General features: G+C 42.3%; 1 protein-coding gene across 50 annotated transcripts in view; it reads left to right on the forward strand.

Moving 5' to 3' along the window:
* Positions 1-26,538, forward strand: part of MAP2 (microtubule associated protein 2) — a 226,813-nt gene that overhangs the window by 190,567 nt on the left and 9,708 nt on the right. For 29 of the 50 annotated variants that reach the window (XM_054829437.1, XM_054829431.1, XM_054829451.1 and 26 more), the window contains 6 exons: positions 446-4,246; positions 4,493-4,699; positions 5,091-5,225; positions 9,449-9,510; positions 14,064-14,217; positions 16,426-16,769. In XM_054829437.1, the coding sequence (XP_054685412.1) occupies positions 446-4,246; positions 4,493-4,699; positions 5,091-5,225; positions 9,449-9,510; positions 14,064-14,217; positions 16,426-16,769 (4,703 nt within the window). Of the gene's footprint in view, positions 1-433; positions 4,247-4,492; positions 4,700-5,090; positions 5,226-9,448; positions 9,511-14,063; positions 14,218-16,425; positions 16,770-26,538 lie in introns of all 50 variants that reach the window. The other 21 variants (XM_054829447.1, XM_054829456.1, XM_054829475.1 and 18 more) reach the window with 7 other exon arrangements.

Raw genomic sequence — 26,538 nt, forward strand, 5'->3', positions numbered from 1 at the left:
TAGAAATGTATAACTACGTATGTCATCAACACTCAAAAATACTACTGATTGGACTTCATCTTGCAGACTTTACTAACTCAAAACTAACACAAGTTACGGAGTCCAAGAAAGTATACCAATGAAGCGAGGATTACTTGTGGTTTTACTGTTGTATGCAAACCATGAAGATGAAGTCACGTGAAATCATCTCATTTCAGTGGTCACATATTTATGTGTGTGCAACCCACATTTTCACTATAAAACCTCATGTATTGAAAGGAAAGTAGAGTTTAACACTTTAAAGCAGATTTCTAGGTGGATGGCCTTGCTGCATGTTTGCATCTTTCTCCCTCCTTTCCATCATTCATACCAAGATGTTGTTGTAAGCCACATGACTGCCTGCCTGTAAGTGCTTTAAATAATTTTGCTATAAAACCCAAACAAACTACTTCAGATTTACTTGCAGCCACGAAGATGGAATTCCGTGTCCAGGAGGGCGCACGCCCTTTCACAGCAGAACCATTAGACACAAAGCAACATGAATCTGGGAAAGAGAGTAAGACTGGTGAGCAACCTAAACACGATGCCTTAGTTCCACAGCCAGCAAAAACAGAGGCTATAGATAAAAAGGATTCACAGAGCAAAGACAAAGAAAAAATGCCTTCACCTCTATCAGAACAGGTCTTGGAAACTGATTCACAAAAAAAAGGGGAAGCCAGTTTTGCAGAACTTGCTGCCAAGGCTCCTGCTTCTCAAGAACAAAGGGACTTGTCCTCTGAACTGCCTAAAGGGAGCAAAACAGAAGAAAGGACTGCAGATGTGCCCTCATCATCCGACCAAGCTATGTCTATGAAATTGAAAGACGACCTTAAAGATGTCCAAGATCTTGCCATCAGCCATGGTGAAAGTTCTCTGTTGCTATCAGAACTCAAGGCAGAAGCGGCCAAAAGTGAACTTCCTTCAGGCCCATCTCCTGCTGTCCCCCAGGAGCTTCCACTCAAAGACAGTTCCAAAACAAAACAGGAACCCACTGACCAACCATTTGCCAAAGATCTCACTAAAGATGAACAGATCCACAGAGACAGGACGTTAGCTCTGCAAGAAGTCTCAGTAGTAACTGTAGATGGCCTGAAAACACCAAGCACCCAGAAAATCCCTGCATGGGGGGAGGAAAAGGACCTGACCAAGGATGAGAGTGATGAGGAAGAAAGGTATGACTTCTATGATAAAGGGGAGGCTCGAATATTAGATGATGGTAAATTTACCACAAAACCTGAAGTTAAGTCACTTTCCCTAGACAAAGCAGACTTTCAAAAGGATGATGAAGCTAAAAAGTCACCCGATATTCTCAAAGCAGAAAAAGAAATGGACCGAAGTGGGCTCCCAGCAACAGTAGACACAGAAGAGGAGGTCCAGCCAAGCACACAGGTATCCCCAGCCAAGTTAAGCCATGAACTGACCCTTGAGAAAACAGTAGAGCACCCTGCTACCACTCAGTTATCCGGAATAACAGAGAAGGCCCCTGAGGTACCAAGTTTAACCACTGACAAGACTCCTACTCTAGAACCTTCTCAAGAGAAAGATGTTAAAAAAGATACCAAGGAGGATAAGACAGGTGTTTCAGCTCCTCATCAAATGAAAGAAGAGGAGGATCGATCGGGAATGTCGAAGTATTTTGAAACCTCTGCTCTGAAAGAGGAAGCCTTCAAAGCAGATGCTCTGAAACAAGGCAGTGATTACTATGAGCTAAGTGCCGCTAAAGAGAGCGTGTATGAGCCTTATCAGACAGATCGTCTAATACCTGAAGACAAAGAGGAAGAGGAGGAAGAATTACAGACAGAATTGGATCAGCAGCAGAGTGGGCCTGCTCATGAAATAGGGTACAGTACCCTGGCTCAGAGCTTTACACCAGACAAATCTGAAGAACCAAGTTCCCCAACGGAAAGAATGTTCACTATTGACCCCAAAGTCTATGGGGATAAGAGAGAACTCCACAGTAAAAATAAAGATGACCTAACTTTGAGCAGGAGCTTAGGACTTGGGGGGAGATCTGCAATTGAGCAGAGAAGTATGTCTATTAACTTGCCCATGTCCTGCTTGGATTCAATAGCTCTAGGATTTAGCTTTGGTCGTGCACATGATCTTTCTCCCCTTGCTTCAGATATTCTAACTAACACTAGTGGAAGTATGGATGAAGGTGATGACTACTTGCCAGCAACCACACCAGCATTGGAGAGGGCCCCCTGCTTCCCTATTGATAGCAGAGAGGAAGATGAGCACATCGAAGAAGAAAAAGCAATGGCAGAAGAAAAAGTCCAGCCTGAGACCTTGGTTGAATCACCTTTCCTGGCCAAAGAATATTACAAAAATGGGGCTGTCCTGGCTCCTGACCTGCCTGAAATGTTAGACTTAGCAGGGACACGATCTAGATTAGCCTCTGTGAGTGCAGATGCTGAAATGGCACAGAAGAAGTCAGTTCCTTCCGATGCTGTTGTGGAAGACAGCAGCACAGCCCTGCCACCTGTGACAGATGAAAACCACGTTACTCTAAAAGCTGAAAGTCAGCTAGAAGACTTGGGCTACTGTGTTTTCAATAAGTACACAGTCCCACTCCCTTCTCCAGTTCAGGACAGTGAGAATTTGACAAGCGAAACTTGTCCCTTTTATGAAGGCACAGATGAAAAACTGAGACGTGGCCTGGCTCCCGACCTGTCTTTAATAGAAGTGAAGCTGGCAGCAGCTGAAAAATCGAAAGAAGAATTCCTCGGTGAAAAAGACTTGGGTCAGCATGCCACTGGCGAGTCCATTCTGCCAAGGGACTTTGAGCAGGAGAAAAAAGAGAAGCTGGATACTGTGCTAGAAAAAAGTGAAGATCAAGTTGACTCTAAAGAGGTCTATCCCATTGAAGGTGCAGAGCCAGAGAAGACAAGACCTGAGGCAATCTTAGAAATGAAAGAAGAAAGAGTGGCTGACAAAGTTCATGTAACCGATGATACCATGTATGACAGAATATCAGCTTCAGAGATGGCAATAGAAAAGGATGCCATTTCTTTGTTGATGGAGAAGGAGAAGACTCTTAGTGTTGTTCCTGAAATAGCTGAGATAGAAGCTCCAATAAAACCAGATTACAATGCTATAAAGCACGATTTGGAAGTGGCTGCAAGGAGAGCTGACCAAGAGTATCAGAGTCAGTTAGATATGAAGGTCAGTGAGGTTGTTTCTCTCCCTTCAGGGAAGGACAAAGCCCCGGTTAAAAGAGCAGAGCCTGAACCCAAAGACATTCAACAGAAAGATCAGACCATCTTGTCCAGAGAAGCAAAGGATGCAGATGTACTTTCCAAGACCGAGCCTAGTTATGTGAAGGACAGCACCAAACTGTCTGAAACAGAAATTAAGGAAAAAGTTACTAAGCCCGATCTGGTACATCAGGAGGCAGTTGATAAAGAGGAATCTTATGAATCTAGTGGAGAGCATGATCAAGGCCAAGAAGGTTTGAATGGAGAATCCCTGAAACCAGAGGATATCAAAGCAGAACCTCCAAAACCTCCCATGGCTGGGGAAGAGACACCTGCAGAGTTACCAGCAAAGGAGCCTTCTGTGGAGCTTCCAAAAGCTGAGCCTCTCCAAGAAGAGCCTGCTGAGATTCAGATGGAGAGCATACCACAGCCAGCAGAAGGAACTGAAAAAATTCCTGATACAGCAGTGAAACCTACGGAAATGCAAAAGCTGCTGCCATGTGAAGTGACACCTGGGGCTGCAAAAGGGGAAGAACATGAGGAAGAAGAGATAGAAGTAGGGCAAGAAGAAAAAGAAGAGGATAAACAGCACCTTATGTCAGAAATGCCCCCAGAAATAGACTTTGGGAAACCTACTGCTGAAGAAATGCTAGCCAAGGGTAGCCCAGAAGCTGTGCCTGAACTGAAAGGCATTATTGAATCAGTGGTGACGGTAGAGGATGACTTTATCACAGTGGTGCAGACAACAGTTGATGAGGGTGAATCTGCTTCTCACAGTGTGCGCTTTGCTGCTACTCAGCAGGAAGACATCGAAACAGGGGACTCCCAGGCTGAAGAGGAGCTGGAGGTTGAGGAAGTGGCTGACATTCAAGTTGAGCCCAAGGAGGGCTCCCCAGAAGCTCCTGCTTCGCCCCAGAGAGAAGAAATCCTGCTCACCGACTACAAGACAGAGACATGTGATGATTACAAAGATGAAACAACAATCGATGACTCCATCATGGACACAGACAGTCTCTGGGCAGATACTCAAGGTGTGCATTATCCTTTCTGTTTTGTCTGTTAAATATTTTTGCTTCCAAATCATAATGATCAAAAAGCAAAATTATTATAGTTGTAATAGTAATCTCAGCATGTTTCAGAAAAATGGTAAAATAGTCTGCCTTTTTTATTAATCCGTCTGCTCTGTCTTCAACTATTTTTTCCCTGCTCCACCGCAGTATTGTTAACATTTGTCACTAATCTTTTGTTTGTTGTTATAATTTGCTCTGATCCTACAGATGATGATAGGAGCATCATGACTGAACAGTTAGAGACTGTTCCTAAAGAGGAGAAGGCAGAGAGAGAATTGCGAAGATCATCTCTTGATAAGCATAAAAAAGAGAAACCTTTTAAAACTGGGAGAGGCAGGATTTCTACTCCTGAAAGGAAAATAGCTAAAAAGGAACCTAGCACACTCTCCAGAGATGAAGTGAGAAGGAAAAAAGGTTCATTTAACACTCCCTATTACAATTTTTTTTTTTTAACTGTTATACAGTACTATCCGGTTACTCTGTGGTAGATGATGTGTACCTTTACAGTATTAACGGTAGTGCTTTTTAATGAGATATTGTACAACTATATGAAAAGCCATGTGCAAGGCTCACTGCTCCACCGGTCCCGTTTCAATTGTAGGCATCCCCACTGATCACTGGGTAACACATCTGAGGTTAATGCACCAGTGCTCCCCCTCTTCCACTTAGGATTTCTTCACCCCAGTAGAAGCGACACATCAGGTTGGAGTTGTGGAGCAGTGGGCCTGCCACTTGATGTATTGTCACATGAAAGTGTTTGCTGTTTTTTTCCTGATTGTGTGTTTTTGTGTTTTCTTGTCCATAGCAGTGTATAAGAAAGCTGAACTTGCTAAAAAAACTGAAGTTCAGGCCCACTCTCCCTCCAGGAAAATCATTTTAAAACCTGCTATCAAATATACTAGACCAACTCATCTCTCCTGTGTTAAACGGAAGCAGACAGGTGACTGCGTTCTGTTCAGTTATGCAATGTGGCTGGCAAACATAGACTTTTTCTTTTGGTAAATTTCATGGCTATAGCAGCTTCTCTATTTTTTATTTTTTCCTCCAAGAATATCAGTCTTCACAAATAGTATTGCTTTTTTAGTGTTTTGCATCATTTTTCTTTTCTTCTTTCTTTCCCGGTATTTGTTTATTTAATGGAGGCCATGATCATGTATGCTTGTCATTGCTTGGACTTCTAAGTGCTGTGGTTGTAACTTGGCATCGTGCTTATAGTGTGATGTTGTAGGAATCTCTACTCATCATTTTGTTCGGTGGTTTTTTGTTGGTTTTTTTTTTTTTATTATGCCTTTTTTTTTTTCTGGTGGGAAAATGTTGGCAGCTTAAACCATGGTATGCATTTCCATTATTTTGCTTTTTTACTCTCATGCATAATAAGAAGTGTTTCAGACTTATATTTTGTTGATTGATGTTATCTGCATTGACACTTCCCAATCTGTCACTGATGTTTATGCTGTACAGTCAAAATCCACAGGGGGAATCCAGCCACATGCAGCATGAAGCTGAGAGAGAAGAAATCTGGGCTCATACTACGAATGCATTCCAAGCAAAAATCTTAATATTTGGTACAGGAAGATGAAAGGATGAAACAAATGATTCCTGTTACATCTTGATAGGTGTATCATAATTTAGAGGATGAAAAAGAACACTTTCAGCATTTTCATCATATTACTTGTTACTGTGTGTTCTGGGTGGAAAGATGAACTTCTTGATTTTTCTGGTGATCTTTAAAAAAAAAAAAAGAAAAATTTTGCTAAAAGAGGCCAGGTTTTCTGTCATGTAACATAGCCGCATGCTGCAGTGCAGTTGTTTGTGAGTGAAACTAGGGCTAGTAAGAGAACCACCATACTCAGCAATGCAGAACTACAGCGGCCTCTTCTCATGGCTTAGAAATTAAGAACAGGATTTATTACCTATCCTATAGTAAAACAGTGCAATACCAAAAGTGTTCATAAGAAGTCACTCCCATCTAGTTTTGCACCAATGAGTCACTCCTGTTCTAATTTAGACCAGTCTCAGTATGGAGGTCTGACTAGTGAAAATACAGTAAAAGGATAGTTACACAAGGGTAGCTTTAATATCGTGCCTCATCTGTGTGAAGTGTGTATTGTCTCCTGGTTGTATTCCATTAGGACAACAGAACTAAATATTTGGTCCCATCGCCTTGCTCCTGTGTGGGATTCTGGTGCTTTTCCTTCCCCCCTCACAAGAAATGGAGCCAGGGAAGGAAATGCTGATCCAGGCCCCTCTGTTGCAGAGATAACTCTTCCTCAGTTTGCAGTCTCTGGGCTGTCCTAACTTGCACTGTGGACCAGAGCTACCCAAGAGTGAGGAATTTTTAAAAAAGGATTAAAACAACTCTTCTTGCTATCTCTTGCTGTTTGCTGAAGCACAGCCTGATCAGCTCAGAAGTTAGGACCCGTAATTCACATATTCTTTGAAAAGACCCAGGGGGTTCAATAAGCGGTGGAAGTGGGGGGAAAAAGTGTCGGCTTTGTAGTGTTCTCAACTTTGTCTACACTTCTGTAGCCATGTGGTCAGTGCTGTCTTGCCCTCAGGTACTCTACCACTGACTCCTCTGAACTCTTCTGGCTCAGTAGCATCCCAGAGAGGCCTGAGTCATACCGATAGACTCACATAAGGGAATCTGCCCACTGCCTTAAATGCGTGCTGCCCAGCAACTGTCAGACCTTTTTCTCTCTCTCTCTAACACCTAGTGAAGCAGATATATTAGTCAAAGTGAAAAATGTAATACAAAAATGACCTCCCAGTACATTTAAATCCTGAGATGGAGAGCAATCAAAATAATGGGCTCAGATTGATCATAAAATTTGCAGTGATGTGAGTTGAACTTTGAGGTTTGGGCTTTAGAGCATAGGAGCTTGAACCACACCACAAAGTGAACAAAAATATCTCTTAGAATGTTTCACCATGCCCAGTGTTGCCAGAAAATTCACATTGTCCCTTATTTTCTTCTACCTCACCTTTTTATACTCACTGATAGGACTTGAGGGGAGGCCATGTGAAAGGATATCACACAGCACTGCACACTAAGAGTGTAGGTGGCCATATGTCAGCCTACATATCCCTGAGCTTGAACCAGTCATCCAGCTCTTTCCAGGATCTGGAATTTAGAGGGACATTGTCTCTGTCACCTTTGTCCTTTTATGTAAAATACAGCACTATTTCTTGAAGCCAATTTTGACTGCCAGTGTGTGTCCTGTTTGGAGCTTTAGTGATAGCTGGCCAGTGGAGCCCCACCAAAAGTCCCTTGGCAGTGTAGTCTATACAGCTTTGAGTGTATTGCAGTCAGTTGAAACCTTCGTGTTGCATTTTCTGTGACTTTAAAACAAAACATGTCCAGTCATAAAATACAAGTGTCTACAAAAAAATTAATATTTGCTCATATTTCCTGTGTGGTGGCCCGGGAAATGACATCTTTCCCCTATTTCCCTTCAATACCAGAAAAAAATTGCCATGTCACTGGCAAATACTGGTAACTTACAGCTCCATATCCACAAGGGAGAGACTGCTTTTTCAGAGATTTGTCCTTGCCATTTGAAAAAGAAACTGCATGGCCAACTCTGAGGAAAGAGTTGTGAAGTCTTTGCCTTGAGTGGTGTAGTTCTCTGAGTGAAACCCCAATCTCACTCGTGTTTTGTTAGTGGCTGTGAGATGCCGCTGCAGTTGTGCCATCAGAGGAGTGTTTATGGTGGCACGGCCAGGACAATTACCTGGCTATGAGTGGGAGTCACTATGTGATAGGCTTCCGTTCCTTGTCTTCAACTCTGGGGTCACCCCCTGAGGTAAAACAGGTTTATTGTGTATTTAAACTGGCAGCAGAGCCTGTAGAGATCTGTTGTTCAGATGGAGAAGTTGCGGTGCTTTTGGGTAAGTCAGCGCAAGCAGCACAGCTATTCTTTCCGCTTCATAGTGGTGGCTGGGTAGGGTTCAATGCCAAGGGAAGGAGGAAAGAAGCTATTTGTGATTATTTAGAAGAGACGCAAAAGTGACCAAAACCAGCAGTAACAGATGTGGTAAAATGTGATGCAGGAGGGCTGTGCTGTACTTACCCCTGTTACAAATTCAGAAGAACTGAAGTATGCAGTTATATATATTATTTTCCTCCTCACAAGTTTTCTTTCCTGCTCCTTCAATTTAAAAAAAAACCAAAACCAAACCCCAAAACCAGCAATAAAATTATATTAAGAGGGCAGAATTAGAGTGGAAAGTGTGGCAGAAAACCAGGGATCTCCTCACCATGCCTGGGAACTGCACAGGGAAAGGAGAAAATTAATTGTTTCTGTCCTCTATGATGCATTGGGTATTGGGTTTACAGTTGGAAAACAGTTGGCTTTACAGCAAAAGGTTGTAATCTGTGACTGCTTCTGCATTTAGTAAGGGCATCCTGGCCAAATGATTTCACATTTAGTTTTTGTGTGACAGATTTTGTCCTGAGCAGCATTGGGGTGAAACTAATAGCCTGCTTTCTGAAAAGCTGCCCCTTTCCAAAACTTTTAATAAGGATGGAATCTAAGTCAGAGAGAAAAATCTTACCTCAAACCATGTTGTATCAGATAAATGAACTACTGATTTACATACTTGATGTCCCAGATATAATTTGAATTGCTAAAGTCTGAAGGCTTAGTTGACCCACAGCACACTGGCCTTGTTGATGCAACTAGAATGATAATTCAACAGTGAATCTCTCTTTCCATTAGCAAAGTTAGCTAATATTTTGAAGAGTGGTGATTTCAGGGGCCTCTCTTAAAATTTTCATTTATGGATTACTTAAAGGACCCTGATTTTTAGAAGACAGTCTTGAAAATCAGGGTGCTAAGGTATCTGAGGATTGACGTTCAGTATTAGAGTAATTGTCAACTATTTCTTGAACTGTTTACTGTAGTTTCTAGACTTCTAAGAACATAAACACAAATTTTTCATTTGTTTGAAATGTGTTGAATACCATTTTACCTCAAGTATGATAAATATAGGACATTTTTAAGGCAGGTACATTTCTGCATACAGTTCACTGAGAGTAGTTCACACGGTAATTGCTTTGCACAGTAGTTCTAAGGCATTTAATTGTTCTAACAAGTGTACTAAGTGGAAATGCTTATTATTATTGTTTTTAACTATCAAGTCTTTCTTTGGGTCTCTCAGCAGCAGGTGGTGAAACAAACCAGGCTCCTGGTGTATTTAAACAAGCAAAGGAAAAACTCTCAGTGAGTAAAATCCGCTTATCATTCATCTTTATAATCTCATTTTGTCCTTATTTCACATCTTTTTATGTTAATTCAGTAAGTAACTGTGTTCCATTTGAAATTTGTGTTCCATTTAGAATTTGTTTGCCATATTCATTATTCATTTAAAAGGGTAATTAAAACCACCTTTCTTGACTAACCTCTGAATTACAGTCCCGAGTAGTAGATGATGACAGTTTGCATCACATACGGGCACACAGACTCCAAACTGCAGGAGTTGGATGTTGTTCAGCATTTTGAGTGAGGTCATCCGCCGGGATAAACTCTGTACCTTGGCCCTTTCTGCAGCACCCGACCCGTACTGCCACCTTGTGTGATTGCTGTGCAGGCAGAAACCCTCCCCAGGACTTGCTGGATGTCTTCTGATGCACCCTTACATAGCCATGCATTCTGTAGAGGTCATGCCTGTGTAGAAGTTATTGGCCAATAGCATTTTATATGCAATTAGGTGATTTCTGAATGGCTGTTTCCTGGATTGCTGATTTCTGTCTGTTTTAACCTGACAGTTACGTGCCCTACCTTCAGCTGCTCTGCAGCCTGTTCTGCTCCCTGTGTCTGCCTCTCCTCTGTTGAGTTTCCTTCAGCAAATGCTGCAGTGCCTCTCCACCCTGCTCCTGTGCTGACCCTGCACTCCTCCTGTCCCACCACTCCAAAATCCCTAGGAAACCAACCTACTTTCACCATCCCCTATGCAACTCTCTTACAGGACACTGACACATGCTAATTCGCATCTGCAGCACAATACTTTGTCATTATTAGCCATCATTAACAATGCAGAAATTCCTTAGGATTCCTCTAAATTTCCTAATATATTCCACGACTGACTTGTTTCATCTGTCTAACCAGATCATCAGTTCTTTGGAGAACAAAAAATTTGGCCTCAAGTGTTGTACGTTATTTATGAATCATAAGAAATTGCTAATAATGATAGCAGCATAATTGATTGGAGGCTTTGGAGGAGCTGTGAAATTTAGACCTGAATTCAGCCATGGACTCTGGGATTTCATCTGTTTTTTCAGGTCTGACCCATTTCAGCTCATTACTGAGAAACTGCTAGAGCTTCTTTACTAGTACAGTAAGAAGTATCTGGACAGGTTTCTGGTCTGAGCCAACGGTATGGTTTATTATTGTCTGTCTTGGGGAATGATCAACACCTAAGCAAGAGAAGTCAATGCTAGCCCATTTTCAGAGTCATCTGTGTTCATGGAGTGCTCTAAGTACAAGCACGGCAAAATAATTCTCTGAAATTATCGACTTTCAGTACACCTTTCTTATTCCTGTCCCTTACGTTATGTCAAAGATCACAAGTTTGTCCCCTGCTCCCTTTCTCTCCCTGTTGCCTCACTTCTCCAGTTGCCGCACGCGTATCTCTCAGATGTTTTCTCTTCTGTGCCTTGGCTTCACCTCTGCTTTTATAAAGACCTCTCCCTTTTTGTTGTTGTGTTTCTTCCTGATTCTCAGCTTTGTCCTTCAAGTGCAGCCTTTTCCTCTCCACTGGTAATGTTAGATCATCCAATCCGGTCAGTTTTGTTATCCATCCTCAAACTAGTTCACCTACTGCTTTGCAGAACACATTCAGGAAAGGCTGAGCAGTTCCATCTGCTGGAAGGAGCTGTGTACCTGCGGTAGCAAGATGCTGAAACCATGAGCCATGTGTTAGGAATACCTCTGAAATAAAGTGAGGTTTCTGCATCCCAATTTCAGCAATCCCTGAGTCTTAGGGTTACGTAGATCTTTGTCCTGTGGGCAGCTGGCACTTCCAGCAACATGAATTATAACAGAGGTCAAAGGTAATGTATTGCTAACAGAGAAGAAGAATAGTTTTCTGGGTAAAGCGCAGGCAGGGATTGAGGCATTTGGTTTCTTTGCTTGCTGTACTGGTCTTGAGCATGTCACTGAAATCTGGGTAATAGCAGCAGAATCTGGCCCAACAAGGCTAAAAAGTGCCTCACTCCCTGAATAACACCAAGGGGATCTAGACTCTAATAATCTCGGAGCAGTGCATTAGCTCAAGATTATGCCTTTTCCCCAGCTGTTCCGTTGAAAGGTCTCAGTCTTGTCCATCTCTAGCATCCCCATTAGATGCACATATTCACGGAGGACACTGTGCAATGTGAGTGAAAAGGATGGGGCCTCTACATTGTGCCTTGAATCTCAATCTGTGAGGGTTTACCTGTCTTTTTAGGGGAAACATTTTGCATGACCTGTAAGTTGAAAAAAGCAAAAACCACTGAATGAACATTTGCGCCTCAAACTGTGCATGCTTAGTTATGTCTCAAGTTCAGAAAACTGAACTGTGTTGTAGGCCTGGAATTGTTACACAGTTCGGCAACTCTTAATCATGTCAAAGATGTCCCGGGTGACATTCAGCACACCAGCTTCAGTCTTCTGTAGGCTAGATATGTAGCCTAAGCCAGATGCCTTTAAGTAGAGAGCTGACAACCCATTCTTTTCTCATTTTCTAATAAAGACAACATGAGGAGTAATTAGGACACCTTTTCTTGAACACTGAGAAAGTCTAGGAATACTGGTGTAACTTTGCTTTTAAGATTCCCACTGGTTTATTCTTGCCTGTAGCCTGGAGGGATATATTTCAAACGCACGCTTAGTTTTAAAGGACTAGGATCTCTTGGTGCTCCTGTAGTTTTGCACTCGCTTCTAATGCAGCCAACCAGCAGTTGTACCAGTTAAATGCCATACCTCACACCAGTTTTGTCCTATTAACAGAAGACAAAAATAGCATTTGCAGAAAAAGTCACTTGCTAGAATCAGTCACACAACACAGAACTAAAACTTTCATGCATGTCAGAACTGCATAGACACCATTACCAGACACAGGAAAAGTATTAATTCATAGCTTGGCTTTTTTTTTCTTTTTTTTTGGTCCACGTTGCATGTGTTTTCATTTTGTCCAGCTTCATGTTGTGTTTTCTTTTGTTTGTTTTCTCATGACTAGACTGCCTCTTTGTCAAAGATTCCTGCCTCAAAGTCTAGAGCAAAGTCATTGCTTCCTCCAAGACCCAGCTCAGCTTGCTCATTAACTACTAAAAGGGCCACTTTTCTCGATACAGACAGTTATTATGTACGGCCCTCCTCAGCAGGCCCAAGAGACTGCTTGCCCTACTCAAAATCAGATGCTAAGGTAAGGTAGCAGAGTTGGTAGAGAGAGTTAGCTTGGAGATGTGTAGGTGAATTCCGTGGATCACATTCTCTCCTCACTGGGTTTGAGTAATTCTCTGTGAAGCTTACGTGGGATAACTTAGATCCAGTGGCAGGAAAACTGATTGTCACGCTACAAAATGGATAAAAACCAAAGGAGATTCTCCAGAGGAAACATAAGTGAAATAAGTTATAACTAGAAGGATATACCTTCTTTCTATTGATGATATGGATGCTGCTTCATTGACTGCTAAGAAGTTGCACCCATTTGCACAGGGGTAAGCGGCAAAGAACAGAAGTACTAATGTGCCTTCCAAGTTTAAAAAACGTAATTTTCAATCAGCTAATATTCTCTGAAAACAAATTCAATCCCCAGTGTAGGAGGGTACAGTTCTAATCACCAGCAATAAAGGCAGAAGCCAAATGTTCTAGGAACCTAATTTAGTCTATACATGCAACCATGTTGAAGAAGTTGCAGTATAAATTTAAAGAGATGTTTGGCAGGCCATCCTAGCTTCCCCATGTTTACATTTCACTTGTGTTTCAAATCTACTCGATGCTGAGTTCATGACTATCCCCATTTAAAAACCATTTTCACTATTGACTCCATTTTCTGTGTAACGCTATGCTTGGTGTGTCTTTTACTGGTTGGGACCATCATCATATTTGCCTTTGGGAGCACTATCTGCTTATGCAAGACTGTCTTGGGCTGCCCATCCCATAAGTTCAAAAGTAATCTAACGTACATGCCCGTTGCTCTAACTCTGGTAAAAAGAAGATATCTGCTGATTTCAAAAAGTAAAAAGATGAGTATGCAAGGAAATAAGAGAAGACACCAGTCTACACTCAAAAAATAAGCTGTAGCTAAAAAGTTTTCTCTGTAAAAAAAAAAAATTACAAGTTAGTGTTTGAAAATGCAAAAATCTCGCATCACCTGGCAATATCGTGTGGGGTGTATTCTGGGCACCAGTACTGCAGTTACTTTGCAGGTAAATTTAGATGAGAACTTCACACCTGAGCTCCAGAGAATTTTTTACTTTCCACTAGCACTAAAAAACACTTGTTCCTTATTAAGAACAAAATGTGGAATCCATCCATATTTGGATCCAAGAGTATCTGTATCTGTCTTAAGTAGCTCAGAAGATGACTGTTGGGTGTTTTGATGCAGTAAAGAGGCACCAGGGAGCTAAGCAGAGCATGGGAGGTGGCTGGATCCCCCCAGCTTCCTTTGTGAGTAGTAAACTAGACCCATAGGATGAGGTTTCCCCCTCTGTATATAGGCTGAGAGAAATCACAGCCAAGAGAGTGAGTTTTGAAAAACTAAACCTTCCTTTTTTTTATTTTGCTGCTACTAGGATGGAGTAAGCAAGAGTCCCGAAAAGCGTTCCTCTCTACCAAGACCTTCCTCTATCCTTCCTCCTCGAAGAGGTGTATCAGGAGACCGAGACAGGGAGGAGAATTCTCTCTCCCTCACAGCTTCCCTTTCCTCTTCAGTACGACGAACCACCCGTATGTTTTTTGCATATTAACCCTCTCCTACTGCTATGAATGTCTCCCACCCTTGTTGGATTTGTCACATTGCATCATGTGTCCCTACCTTTTACGCAAATGGTAGGTCTGGGGTATGCTGTTGGAAATCAGAGCCCCACAGACTGTTTTTGTTCAGATACCAAGTGCTGAGTAGCGAAGGCTTGAAACCAGGGACAGGATGCACCCTTTCCACAGTCTGCAATGCCCAGAGCTAGGACTGCTGTTCAGACTTATCACTAATATTAGAAAATCCCTTTGCAGGGAGCTCAGAGCTGGGTAAGATACTTAACAGAGGACATTTACAAACAGCAGCAAGAAAAATGAGACAAACCTGAAATAGACAATATAGAATATTCTCGGAAAAGTGAACCTAATATTACAGTCATTAACTTGCTGTTTCACAGTAATGATCTCCCTGTGCTCTAATCTTAGGGTAAAAACTGCTGAGAATTGAGATGTTAGCTAGTGGAGTGACTCACTGGGGGAAGTTAGGATAGTAAACCAGCAAGGTCCTTTTACAAAGATCAATGTTACCAAATCACAAGCCAAAAGAAATTACAGGACAGAGAGAATTTTACCAAATACCCCCAGAATTTTTAGATAGATTTGCATTCAGCCCAGGCCTCAGAACCTGGATGTGGCTCCCTGCTTTCCAATAGGAATTCCTCTGGTTTCTCTCTTTAGAAACCAATTTCAGCCACTTTTAAGACACCTTAAGGGAAAGTAGATGATTAAATTCTACAAAAAAAGTCCTTTGAAATTCTTGGGTGATGCTCCAAAGGTAAAACAGAGACCTTTTGCAAGTGGAGCTGACTAGGAGTAAGAGGCCATGGAGCATTTGCCAGTGTGGTGAAAGGCTAAGGAATGAAAAATAGATATACCAAAGCTGCAGGGAGCTGGGAAAAAAAGTCTTCCCTTTCTGTCTCAGTTGGTATAGTGAGAAGGTTCTGGTTTAGGGTTGGTTGGGAAAAAAAAGAAAACATTCAGGGAAACTGGAGGTGAGAGTGGAATATGTTCAATCTGTCTAATGAGTCACGTACAGCAAAGAGTTTCTCCTGGACCCAAGGGGCAGCAGTGCATTGCATTTGGTCCACCACCATTAAATAAACAGAATGATTAATAAACAGTTAAGATTTTGACTGATCCCACTGGATGCTTTAGAGATTCCAATTGGATTTATAATTCCTGAACGCTTTAAAGATGAAAACATACAGGCACCCATTCGGCATTGGGGTTCCCGGGCTGTGGGGCTGGGTTTGGTCTTGCTCTCCCTGAGTATTCTCAGCAAAGCTTTGCTTTAAGCAGCATATGGAGGTGTCTCGGCTTCTGTTCATTTGTGTTTGAGAGTTGCCAGCAGAGTTGGCTGCAGAAAGCACGATGCCACTACTAAACTGGTTCTTGTGCTCGGTGAAGAGGACTGGCAATGCCATAAACGCTGAATGGAGCCGCTACAAAATGTTGCAGTATTTATTATTTTTAACTTGCCACGCAGATGTAACTAGCATGTGACTTTTAATCAAGGTTGCCTTCTGTAATTGTGTTCTTTCACTGCACTAATGTAAAATAGCAATTGAACGTGAGGGGCATCTGCCCATCCACACAACAGAGCTATGACTTGTTCATCAGCTGAATGCTCACCCAGGGTTCAGCTGCAGACACCAGATTACCAGCAGTGGTATGTGACCAGCAGCAGCCCAGGCACTCGGGGCCTTCAGTTTCAGGGTTACAGTCGGAATTTTCCCCACTCTCTAGTTTAACACCCAAATCCATTGAAATTGGTGACAGCATTCTTACTGGCTAGTCAGGCTGTCAGATCAAGTCCCAAAGGTTAGATTCCAAGGGTGCTTCTAGTCCTTCCCCAAGACAGAAACCGATGTGATGCCGTGCCCTGTTTAGTGAGCTTTGCAGGATATAGGTGTTGTGGGAAGCACACCTGTGTTACAGAACTGAGAGCTCAGACACCATGTGGGTAATTTACCAGCTCAACCACATGTAAGAAGGTAACTGCTGGCAGGTTGATTAGCAAAGTAAGACACAGAGGCAGACATCCAGCTGTTCCAGCACTAGTACAACCATCTTAGAGCTTTATCTTGCTTGGCACACAGGGATGCAGTCTTGGGAGGTGCAGAGGGAAGAGCAGCTGTATTTCTGTGGGTCTAATGCTGGTTTTTTTATTCTTGCCTGTAGGATCAGAACCAATTCGTAGCAGAACAGGAAAAAGTGGAACTTCTACTCCCACTACTCCTGGCTCCACTGCCATCACTCCAGGGACGCCACCAAGCTATGCCTCCCGTACCCCAGGCACTCCAGGGACACCCAGCTACTCCAGAACCCCACACACTCCAGGGACACCCAAATCTGCCATACTGGTACCTACCGAGAAAAAAGTTGCCATAATTCGCACTCCTCCTAAATCTCCAGCCACTCCGAAGCAGCTACGAGTTATTAATCAGCCTCTACCTGACCTCAAGAACGTCAGGTCCAAAATTGGATCAACGGATAACATCAAATACCAGCCTAAAGGGGGACAGGTGAGCATTCCACTCTTTATGTTCATGGGTATGTGATTTAGTCTTATGTGTGCACCTTTGGGACAGGTATGGGAATGGACCTATTTTGAGTTGCCTGGCAAACGCTGCTTCTGTTGTCCATATACATTGGTTGTTTAAGTGATGTTAAATGGCAGGGGCTAGGACAATCTTCAGAAAACTATCTTGTCACCTCAAAACTAACAGTACCTCACTGAGATCAGCTGAACAACTTCAAGCAAGTGTTTGCACTCCATGCCATAAATACGTTTCGGCCTGAGTCACAGCAGTTGCTGCTTAGTTAGTCTTCATCAATAGCAACCAATGAAAGAGGTTTGTTTTAATTCAAGCAAGTTCAAATTCAGCCTAGATTGATGTTAGCAAGATATCCAGCACCATGACCTTTTCCTGTGTCATTTTACATGGCGTGTGCGTTGTGTTGGGTGATGTTAATGAGGGCTGCAGTCTCTAACCTGATAAATCCACCCCAAGATAAAGATTATGGGAGGGGACAGATATTAGACTTAACTTTTTCTTGCTGCAGGGTTTGAATAAACAGGAACAGGGCTTAAATTCTATAAACTAGAGGATGTATATAAACATACAAATGTATAGAAAATAAGAAAAGGTGAGTGTATAAAAAGGCAGATCAGGATTTTCTCTTCTCCCTGTCTGAAAGAACAAGAATTCAGGGACATGTTAATGCAATTAAAAGCTGAAAAAAGAGATAGTTTCCTATCTTGCAGTTATGCAACGAAGCGTGTTGTCATGAGGATTGCTTTCAGCTAAAGACTGAACATGTGTGTAGGGTAGCAAAATCCCCCGTTACTACAGACAGAACTTACCCAACTTTGGAAAGGACAAATTTTCTATTTGGAAAACTGTTGTTCTAGCTTACAGGATGAAGCGGTCTATTTTATTAATATTTAAAGAGTTATAAAACCATTTATAACCTCAAATAAATCCTATTTTATTTAGAAACAAAGAGGCTGAATGAGAAAAAAGAATATAGCTTACCAACATCTATGCTAAAAATATGGACAACTCAATTTTGTGGATGTAAACAATTATGTTGGGTTTGTTTGGGTTTTTTTGTTTTTTTGTAAAAAGTATCTGTGCGCATTTCGTCCTGATTCTGGACACAACTCCATGACAAAAACACCCAGTGCCCCCAGATCCCTTTTACTTCCCTGAGACCGCTGCTTTATAGCAGTGGCAGTGTGAGTGCTTTAGGAAAGGTTCACTTCTCAAGTACCTCCAGGGACAGGACGTCATGGTGAATAACATGCTCCCCCATTCAGCTGTCCTGAAAACAAGACATTCCAGAAAGCTGGGTTGCACAGTGTTTCCAGATTAGATAATTTTATATACATGTATGAGATTTGGAATACATAGTGGAACATACAGAACAGTGAAGTTTGCTTAATGCTGTCTCAGTAAAAAAATAATAATTTGGATCAAAACTTTACATTGCAACCCTATGACTACTGCAGGTCTTCCAGAGGAAAAAAACCAGGTTCATATATTAAACAGGTATCTCTGCGGTGTTGATCCTGTTTTCATGGTAAATTAACATATTCAGGGCTTTCCAGGGTTTGGACAGCAGCCAGCTACTCAGATAAAGTCAAGATAATGCCTCAGCAAAGGTTCTTCTGCCTTTATTTTGACAAGTGTCCGTGTAATTATTTCATGTGGGAGTTGAACTCCCATTTGACATATTGCGTAGCAGATGGTCAGGGTGCACAGGGGCTCCAGGATGCTTGGAACACAAGCTCAGACTGCATCTGGATTAGCATTCCTCATAACAAGCCCAGCTGCTGGACATGGGGCTGGAAACCAGCACCATGTTAGCCTATCCTCCTCCTCCCTGTTACTCTCTGTGGACTCTAACAACCGTACAGGACTGGGGGGCCACAGGAAATTGTATTTCTTTGTAAACACCGTGCCTAGATTTCTGTAGCAGTTCTACAGAGTTGCAGAGTCTTTGCTGGGTGGTGAAGAATGGCACAGCAGTTGGAATTCCGCTCTTTTGGAAATCACAGGGGAAATCTGCTGAGTGGATGTGATGTCACTGAAGCTAGAGCATTCTTTAATTCCCAGCAGTATGTGGCCACTCAGCTGCGGGTTGGGCAAAGAGAGACTCATGAGTTTTTTCCTTTATGTCTCCATTATGCCATAGTTGCTCAGTCTAGACAAGAGGTTTTAGGATTAATTCTTTTCCAATTTCTGCAGTTGAATTTTATAGGGTCTGTGAGAGGAACACATGAAAGCTAATTTCATTTCCTTGTGTCTGCTCACTTCTTTAATGTCTGGTGCCAAATACTGCACTGGCTGAAATGAGCTGTTATCTGCTATCTGCTCTTAGTGATGATACATGAAACAAAGAGAAAGCTGCTCAAGTTTTATAACCTGAACTGGAAGTGCTGATAGCAATAACCACACAAAAAACAAGGAGACAAAAAGCCAGCATATATCTGGGCAAGTACATAAGCATGACATGCAGATCACTAAAGGAATACAGATATGCAGCCCAAAAGTGGCATTTGGAGACAGACTATCCTTTTACAAGAGGCATATCTGAACCTCGCACAAGGTCTTTTCTTAGCTTACAGCTGTCCTGGAGAAGGCAGCCGCACTCTGAAACTGCCAGAGGCTGAGGTATAGAAATGAAGAAGCAGGGGATGTCTGAATGCTAAATAAATCAAGAAATGCAGTGCTTCAGCCTTGAATTTCATCAAAAACTCATCAGACAGCAGACTGATTTTACTTCAGCTGACTTGCCAGCCACAGAAACAAAGAAAAGGAGAGAAATCACTCTACCTGACAAGGTGGGGGGAAAAAAGAGCCTGCTTAAAAAGGAGCATTCTTCTGGGGGAAGAAGCAAGCTAACTTTGCACTGCATTAAGCTCCTACTAGGAATAGATGGCTTGAGATGTGTTTAATTGGTATTCTGCAGTCTGGAGAAATGAGGCCTTCTCTGCTCTGTGATGCAGCCAGTAGGTGGTTGTCTGGTTTTCTCTTTATAGTAGAGTACAGTGAAATGTATCATTCTTGGCAAAGCTCAGAGGCGACTTGCTCATGGGTACGTCTGCTGGGCTTCAGATGGATTTTCACACCGCATCAGCTGTGGAGGAAATGCTGTGCTTTCAAAAGTAACCCATTTGCATCTGTTATTTCTCAGACAGCCCAAGGGAAGCATGGGGGAACTGGGGGAAGGGGTTGAAAATTTCTTTCAGATGCCAAGAATGGGGTTTTTCTTCTCTGTTTGGATTTTTTTTCTAGGAATTCTGTCTATGGATGTGGTTCGTACTGTATCAGACTACAAAAGTGCACCAACTGAATCTTTTCATTACTGACGAGGCAGAGTATTTATGAACCATCATAGGCCAGCAACCAAGGTTAAAGCCAACCTAGATTTCTTTTAATTTAATCTTAAAATGTGTACATGAACACTCAGCCATGGGCAAGAACTTAAGTGGATGTGAATCAAATAGCTTCCTCAAAGTGAATGGAGCTGTACAGACTAGAATGCCATGCATAAGGTTTAAAATATCACTAATTATAGTAACAGCTAGGCACCTTGTAAGAAGTTAGATGACACATAGAAAAATGAAATACCTAAGCCATGTTGAAGAATGAAGTGTTCTTTGAAGATTTTTAGGAATATTAAGAACGAACTTCACCATCTTCCCTAAACTGTAGAAAAGTGCAATTAGTCATGGGTCCGAAAGTCTGCATAGATCAATGACACCACTATTCAGTAGAATCTGTCCAGAAACCACAAAAATGCTGGCAAGGAGAACATGCATTAGATGATAAAATAGACCAGCACAGGGAAGGATAAGACATCTCAGAGCTGGGCAGAGGTGGAGCTTGGATGGATATCTGTCATCATCTTTGCACAATGTTTTGATAGCTTCAAAACCAGTTTGGATGGCAGGAGAGATTCCCCCACAACACCCTCCCACACACCCCCATCATCACAACTTCGACCCAGGTTGCTGGAGTGTTCCCTGCCTCAGATACCACCTGCCAGGTTGCAAAGTCAGTGCAGAGACAGACAGGTCTGGTGACTCAACAAGAGCCGAGCACCTCCTGGGAGAACTCCAGGTCAAAATGGTATTCAGCAAGTTCCCCTTGAGACAGCATCTTATAACTCCTCTTCATCCTGTTTCACATGTCTTTGCACCACGTTATGAACACTGATGATGGCCCAAAAATTAATCTGAAGATCTAGACCATATGCTATTGGTACACTGGCTGATGAAGGCTGTCCTAAAAGGTAGTGGAGAATACAGTCCTAACAAAACATGCAATCTGAGCTGTTGCTGGGTCCCATTCTGTCTCCTATCTCCTTCTGACACATCATGCACTTTTTCTACAGTCCGTTGTGATCTGCAGCATAATTGAGCCAAAACCACTTTGACTCAGGTTAAGAGAATGTCTCTGCTCTGGACAGTAATGAACATAAATGAGCTTATAAGGTTCAAGCTTTGGTGCTTTCTTCAACCAGAGCCGCAGCAGGCAGCTGTGTAGAGAGATGTGGATTGACATTGTAATGTGGCTGTTGTTAAAGTACTTAGCTAATGAGAGACTGGAAGGCAATTGTTTCTGCACTGTTAGCTGCCTTCATTGAATAAGTCTGTGCATTTACCAAATCAACAGTTCATAACTGTAAGATAAATTAGTCTCTGTCAGTTTGCTTTTGTTTCCTTTATATGTTCCCAGTGTTGTGGATTTGCAAGATATTTGAAGGGTTTTGTTCTGGCCTGAAAATTAGAAACTAATTCATCCCTTGTTAATTGCAGATCTACAAACACACAGAGAAATTAGAGGTTTCAGGCACACCTTCAGAACTCTGTCACAGCTCAAAACCTTAATTTTTAAGTTTCTGAATTTTAGAATTTTGGTTGATCATTGCAGATTGTACAGAAATAACATCTTGCAGCTCCTGTGTTCAAACTGCACTCCTTTAATGGAAGGCTTGCCCAAGTACAGTCTGTACACTTAAGCCTTGAATTATTCTGGATAAAAAGCAAGATCTTTCTTCCTGACTCGTATTTTAGAAAAATGAAGCAATCATTGCCAGGATCTACAAGTTTCAGAAGGTTTCTTTGAGGAAGGGTGTTTGGTTGGTGGAAATCAGCAGGGAGTTAGGACTTTCTATCCAGATCTGACATTTACTTTCTGTGTGGCTGGGGCAAAGTAACATCACTGCTGTGCCTCAACCAGCTGTAACATTTGTACTGTGCTCATCAAGGACAAAATGTGAACCACAGTCAGGAGGGTCCCAAGCTGCCTGATGGGGCTCTAACCAGTAACAAAACTTCCACCAACTGCAGTAGCCATAAGCCAGTGCTTCTCCCTCTTTTGAAGGCAGCTAGCAGCAGCGCACCAATTTCTGCCAGTCAGATGGCGTGTGTTCGATCTGTCTAGCTAGAATTGAAAGTATCACTTTCTGGAGGATTTGGTATCTTTCCACTGACTACAATGGCAGCTTAAGCAACCAGTTCCAACTCTTAGCTGGCTAATGTTAGAGGAGATAAATCCTGTCCATGATGTACCATACGTTGTTGGTCTCTTGTTAATAGCAAGGGGCAAAGCTGTATTTTTTTCTAGAGTAGATTGAAATTACCAGGAAATAAATTGCTGTGAAAGTCTGAGTCATCACAGTGGCAAGTTCAGCAGAGGAGGCATTTTCAGCTGAGCTCTTAACTAGTCTAGATTTTGGCAATAAAATGAGGAAGGTTGTTCTTCTGGGAAAAATGTTCAGGCAATACATAATCTGGATCACAACTGTTGAGTCATGTAATAGTGTTCTGTCTTGCACAGAAAGGTGAGAAAAAGAGTTTATTTTGCTAGATGGGAAATGGCAGGAAAGGAAAGGATAAACCCCATAATTTTTATCTTGGAAATTTGGATTTGAACAATAAAAAGAGATGCTAAGGGACATATCTGCTGAGCTTTGGGAAAGCCAGCTTGCATGAAGAGGTAAACAGAAGATTTTGGGTTTTTTTAAACTTGAACTGAACAGCCTAATTTATTATGCTGGAGTAAAGAAAATCCAGACATAGTGACTCAAAACCCATCCATTCTTAAAGACACAGAACCCAATTCGAAAACTATGATACTTGATGCTCAGTACTTGATATTCGAAGCTGTTAGTACTCTTTCCGTGAATAGAGACTGTTGCCTCTGAAATTTAAGTATCAAACTTTGTAGTTTAGCAAAATCTATTTGGTTGGCTTTTTGTTTAAAGGAGTACTAAAACAAGGATCCTGTGTTTTAGCTGCATTAATTGACCTCTCAGGATCTTTTTTGTTGTGCATGAACCTCCTTCAATTTCTTTTACCATTCTTTTGATCAGCTCCCCAGATTTAATGAGGAGTGTAATTGCAGAACATGTTACAGTTCATCTGACGTGGAACTTGCACTTGCTTGAGCTGTCTGTTAAATTCAGCTGTTGTCTCTGGACTGTAGACTCTTTGGCATGGAAAGTGGTCGTTTCACTTTGTATTTCCCAGCATAATTATGTAAAACCTCTCAGTGTTTCTCTGTAGGCCTTTCTCCCTTTATTGATAGGGACGTGCCTGGTTCACTGTGGCCACCTTATTAATTAAATGAATACAGTGATTTGCAAATAGGTAGAAAGAAGCTTGTAAATCAGCCATCGTCCTAAGCGAGTATTAAAGACATGGCCGGTTGCAAGCCATCTCTTCTATTTTACTGATACTTCCCGTTGAAAGTACCTATTTTCAGTTGTAATTGTTTCACAGTTTAACTGTTCAGGCTGAAATATTACATGCTCAGTGTCTGCCTCTGGGTACATCTTAGAAGTCAGAAATGTGACCTTATCTTGTTCACCCTTTGCTAAGAGCAAGATGAGGATGGTACATTATTTTGTCCATGCTATGTCCAGCACAGTCTTTTATTTTGAATCTCACTGGCCTGTAGGCTGGCAGCTTCAGTAGTGTGTGTATCCAGTAATTTGGAGTGCAAAGGCTGAACACGATCGCAGGCTGTGTTTGTAGATGTGGAAAGTCTGAGGCAGTCTTTCTCTTCAAGGGCTTTGCTAGGCCAAATAAATACCATTCCCTCTCCCTTTCCTCTACCTGTAGCCTCTGCCAGGAGCATGAAAACTGTAGTATCATCTGTCCTGGGCAGCATATAGATTTGAAAGCACTTAGAACTGCCTCTTGATTCTAATCAGGTTTTAACCTTAACCTTGCTTCCTATGCAAGACCAATTCTTGTCTCACAGTCCCTGTGTTAACCAGGAGACCAAACACCGAAATAATGTCTACTTCCTGGGATGTAGCTGTGTCAAAATTACTGTGATGCTGTGGTAAGTAGGAGGAACCTGCCCTTTTTGATAAGTTGTTAGGAGTCTGGGAGCTTTTTCCAATATGACAGCCCCACAGTACGTTCAAATGGCAAGTGGAGCCAAGCTACAGTGTTTTTAAATGCTTTAGGCATGGTGTTTGTGGTAGAGCTTCTCAGAGGCCATAACTGCAAGGCAGGGAGAACATAAGTCATCAGCTTCTTGGAAATTATATTCAGAGCTTGTAATTTCATCAGCATCACAATTTTTGTTCTTCGAGTGTCTTTGGTGTGTACCAGTGTACTAAGCCACGGGAGGGAAGCTGTTCATGGATTCTCTGCCCAGATGCCGACGTTAGGGGCTTTCCCTTTTGTGAAAAAGCAGCTGAACTGAATTATTCTAGGCAGCAGTGGAACATAATTCTTTTGTAAGCAGGTTTCAGTCATTGATATTGTCTTTAGGCATGAGGCACAACTGAACTAAATTCTCTCTTGCATTTCACTGCCTTCACTCAGTGTTTCTACAAATTTGTGCTCATCTTGAACCCAGTGGTGCAGTACTGACAGAGGAGGGGCTGCCCAAGGCCCCTGGACTGGAGACTGTTGTATATAGAGACTTTGAAATCCAGGAATCCAAATTCACTTCCTGTGAAAAGCCTTAGGGCAGCATATATCTAACTGGGAGATTCACAGGTATTGCTAGCCTGTTTCTTCTCCTCATGTTATCCAGCTTAACGAAAAAACATCCTCTCTGGTCTAGTGTAGATGTTGCCCTTGGACCACAACCCCTTCCTGTTTAGATTGCCAGTTGGGCCACTGTATGTAGGAAGGGAGTTAGTTTAGCCTCCTGTGTGCAGATCAATATATGCCTCATCTAAATGAACTCTGAGAAAAATACCTTCAACACTTGGTTTCCTAGCAGTCTCTCAAGCCCTGCATCTCCCACTACTTTGACAGATAGCATTCAAACAGCCCAGAAGGTACTGGAACACAGTGTCTGATTCCTGCTGGGCCCTACCTAAGAAGTAGTGTGAGTCAGTGAGGCTATACTGTGTGCACCTTGGCACACAGGCTGCCCTGGGCTTCAATTCTGGACTGTTGCTGAGGAGTAATCAGAGGACAGAGAGGAGGTAAGGTCTGTCAGACTGTCAGGGCTTCAGACAGAAGCCAGTTTTTCTTTGGGCAATGTGGTTTTGTGGAATAAACCCAGCATTGTCTGTAAGGCTTAATTTTTCCACTGTGGTTTAACTTCACATGGATATGACAAATGCAGAGGAAGCTCAGCTTGGTCCTGATCAAAATACTAACTTCCAGGCCCTGCCCAGCATACCTGGGCAAACCAGCGTCAGATCAGAAGGTACCCATTTCAGACTGGTAGGTCAGCACAAGGGTTATGAGAGAGTCTGTCAGGACATTATCTTGTTAGGATGTTTAGTGAGTGTGAATAGAAAGCAGTCCTGTTTCTGCCACAGACTAAAATGTTCCATTTCCTGAATGAGAGCAGGAGCAGGCTTGATCTTTCATTTAATGTGCAGCACAATTGAAGTGCATGTATCTACGTCCTTACCACACCTCCACCCCCACGCAAGATGTACATACACATTAAGGAACATGGAGACCTTACTGGTGAGTCATGGTATTCATGCTGTCTCTATCACAGGCAGCTGCATCATCTAATTCCTTTCATCAAGTGCCATCATAAAAGTTTACCATTTTCTTGTCATAGCTTTGTTCCCTTGGGAGGCCGTTCCAGAGCCTCCCTGCTCTGATAGTTACAAATTTCCCTCTAGATTCCAGCTTCAAATAATTCACAGTCAGTTTATATTCTTTGTTTGCAAGCCAAAGTTTCTCTTTAGCCTAAATAGTTCCTGTCCTCCTCTGGTACTCTCCCTCTCATGTTTACAGTCTGATTTCTCAAAGGAAACAAAGCTCGTGCAGTCATGCTGTCTGGCTGGCAGTCTCAGCCTTCCTCAACTCATTTGTAACTTGTTGGCCCATTTCAACCAGTGCTGGCAAGGGAACAGTGGTTAGAAACACAGGCGGTCCCTCCCAGTTGGGTGGTAGCTGTTGACTGGGTACGAAACAGAGACTCAGTATAACACTGTCGTTGGGGTAAAGGCAGTTATAACTCAGCCCTTCTCCACAATCACAGACAACAAACAGCTGACCGGTTGTGTATTGGCTTCTATTTGTCCAGTCTAGCAGACCTGGGAGAAAGCTTGGGAGATAATTGCTTGGCAAGAGAGGATGGGGCTTGCTGAAGAATATAGGATGGAGGGATTAAGCAGTTTAAAGCCTTAATCTATAGGAAACAAGGCTCTGTTAGTTTGTAGAACGCTTAGTTATAGAGGGCAGTCATGATTTAAATATGTGCAGGGATATTGATATATTCCAGGAAAGGGAGAAACAGATCATCAACGAAAACTTGGATCAGTGCAGTTACTCCCTGTGCC

Source organism: Grus americana, chromosome 6 (assembly GCF_028858705.1).
Source record: "Grus americana isolate bGruAme1 chromosome 6, bGruAme1.mat, whole genome shotgun sequence".
Classification (NCBI taxonomy): Eukaryota; Metazoa; Chordata; class Aves; order Gruiformes; family Gruidae; genus Grus; species Grus americana.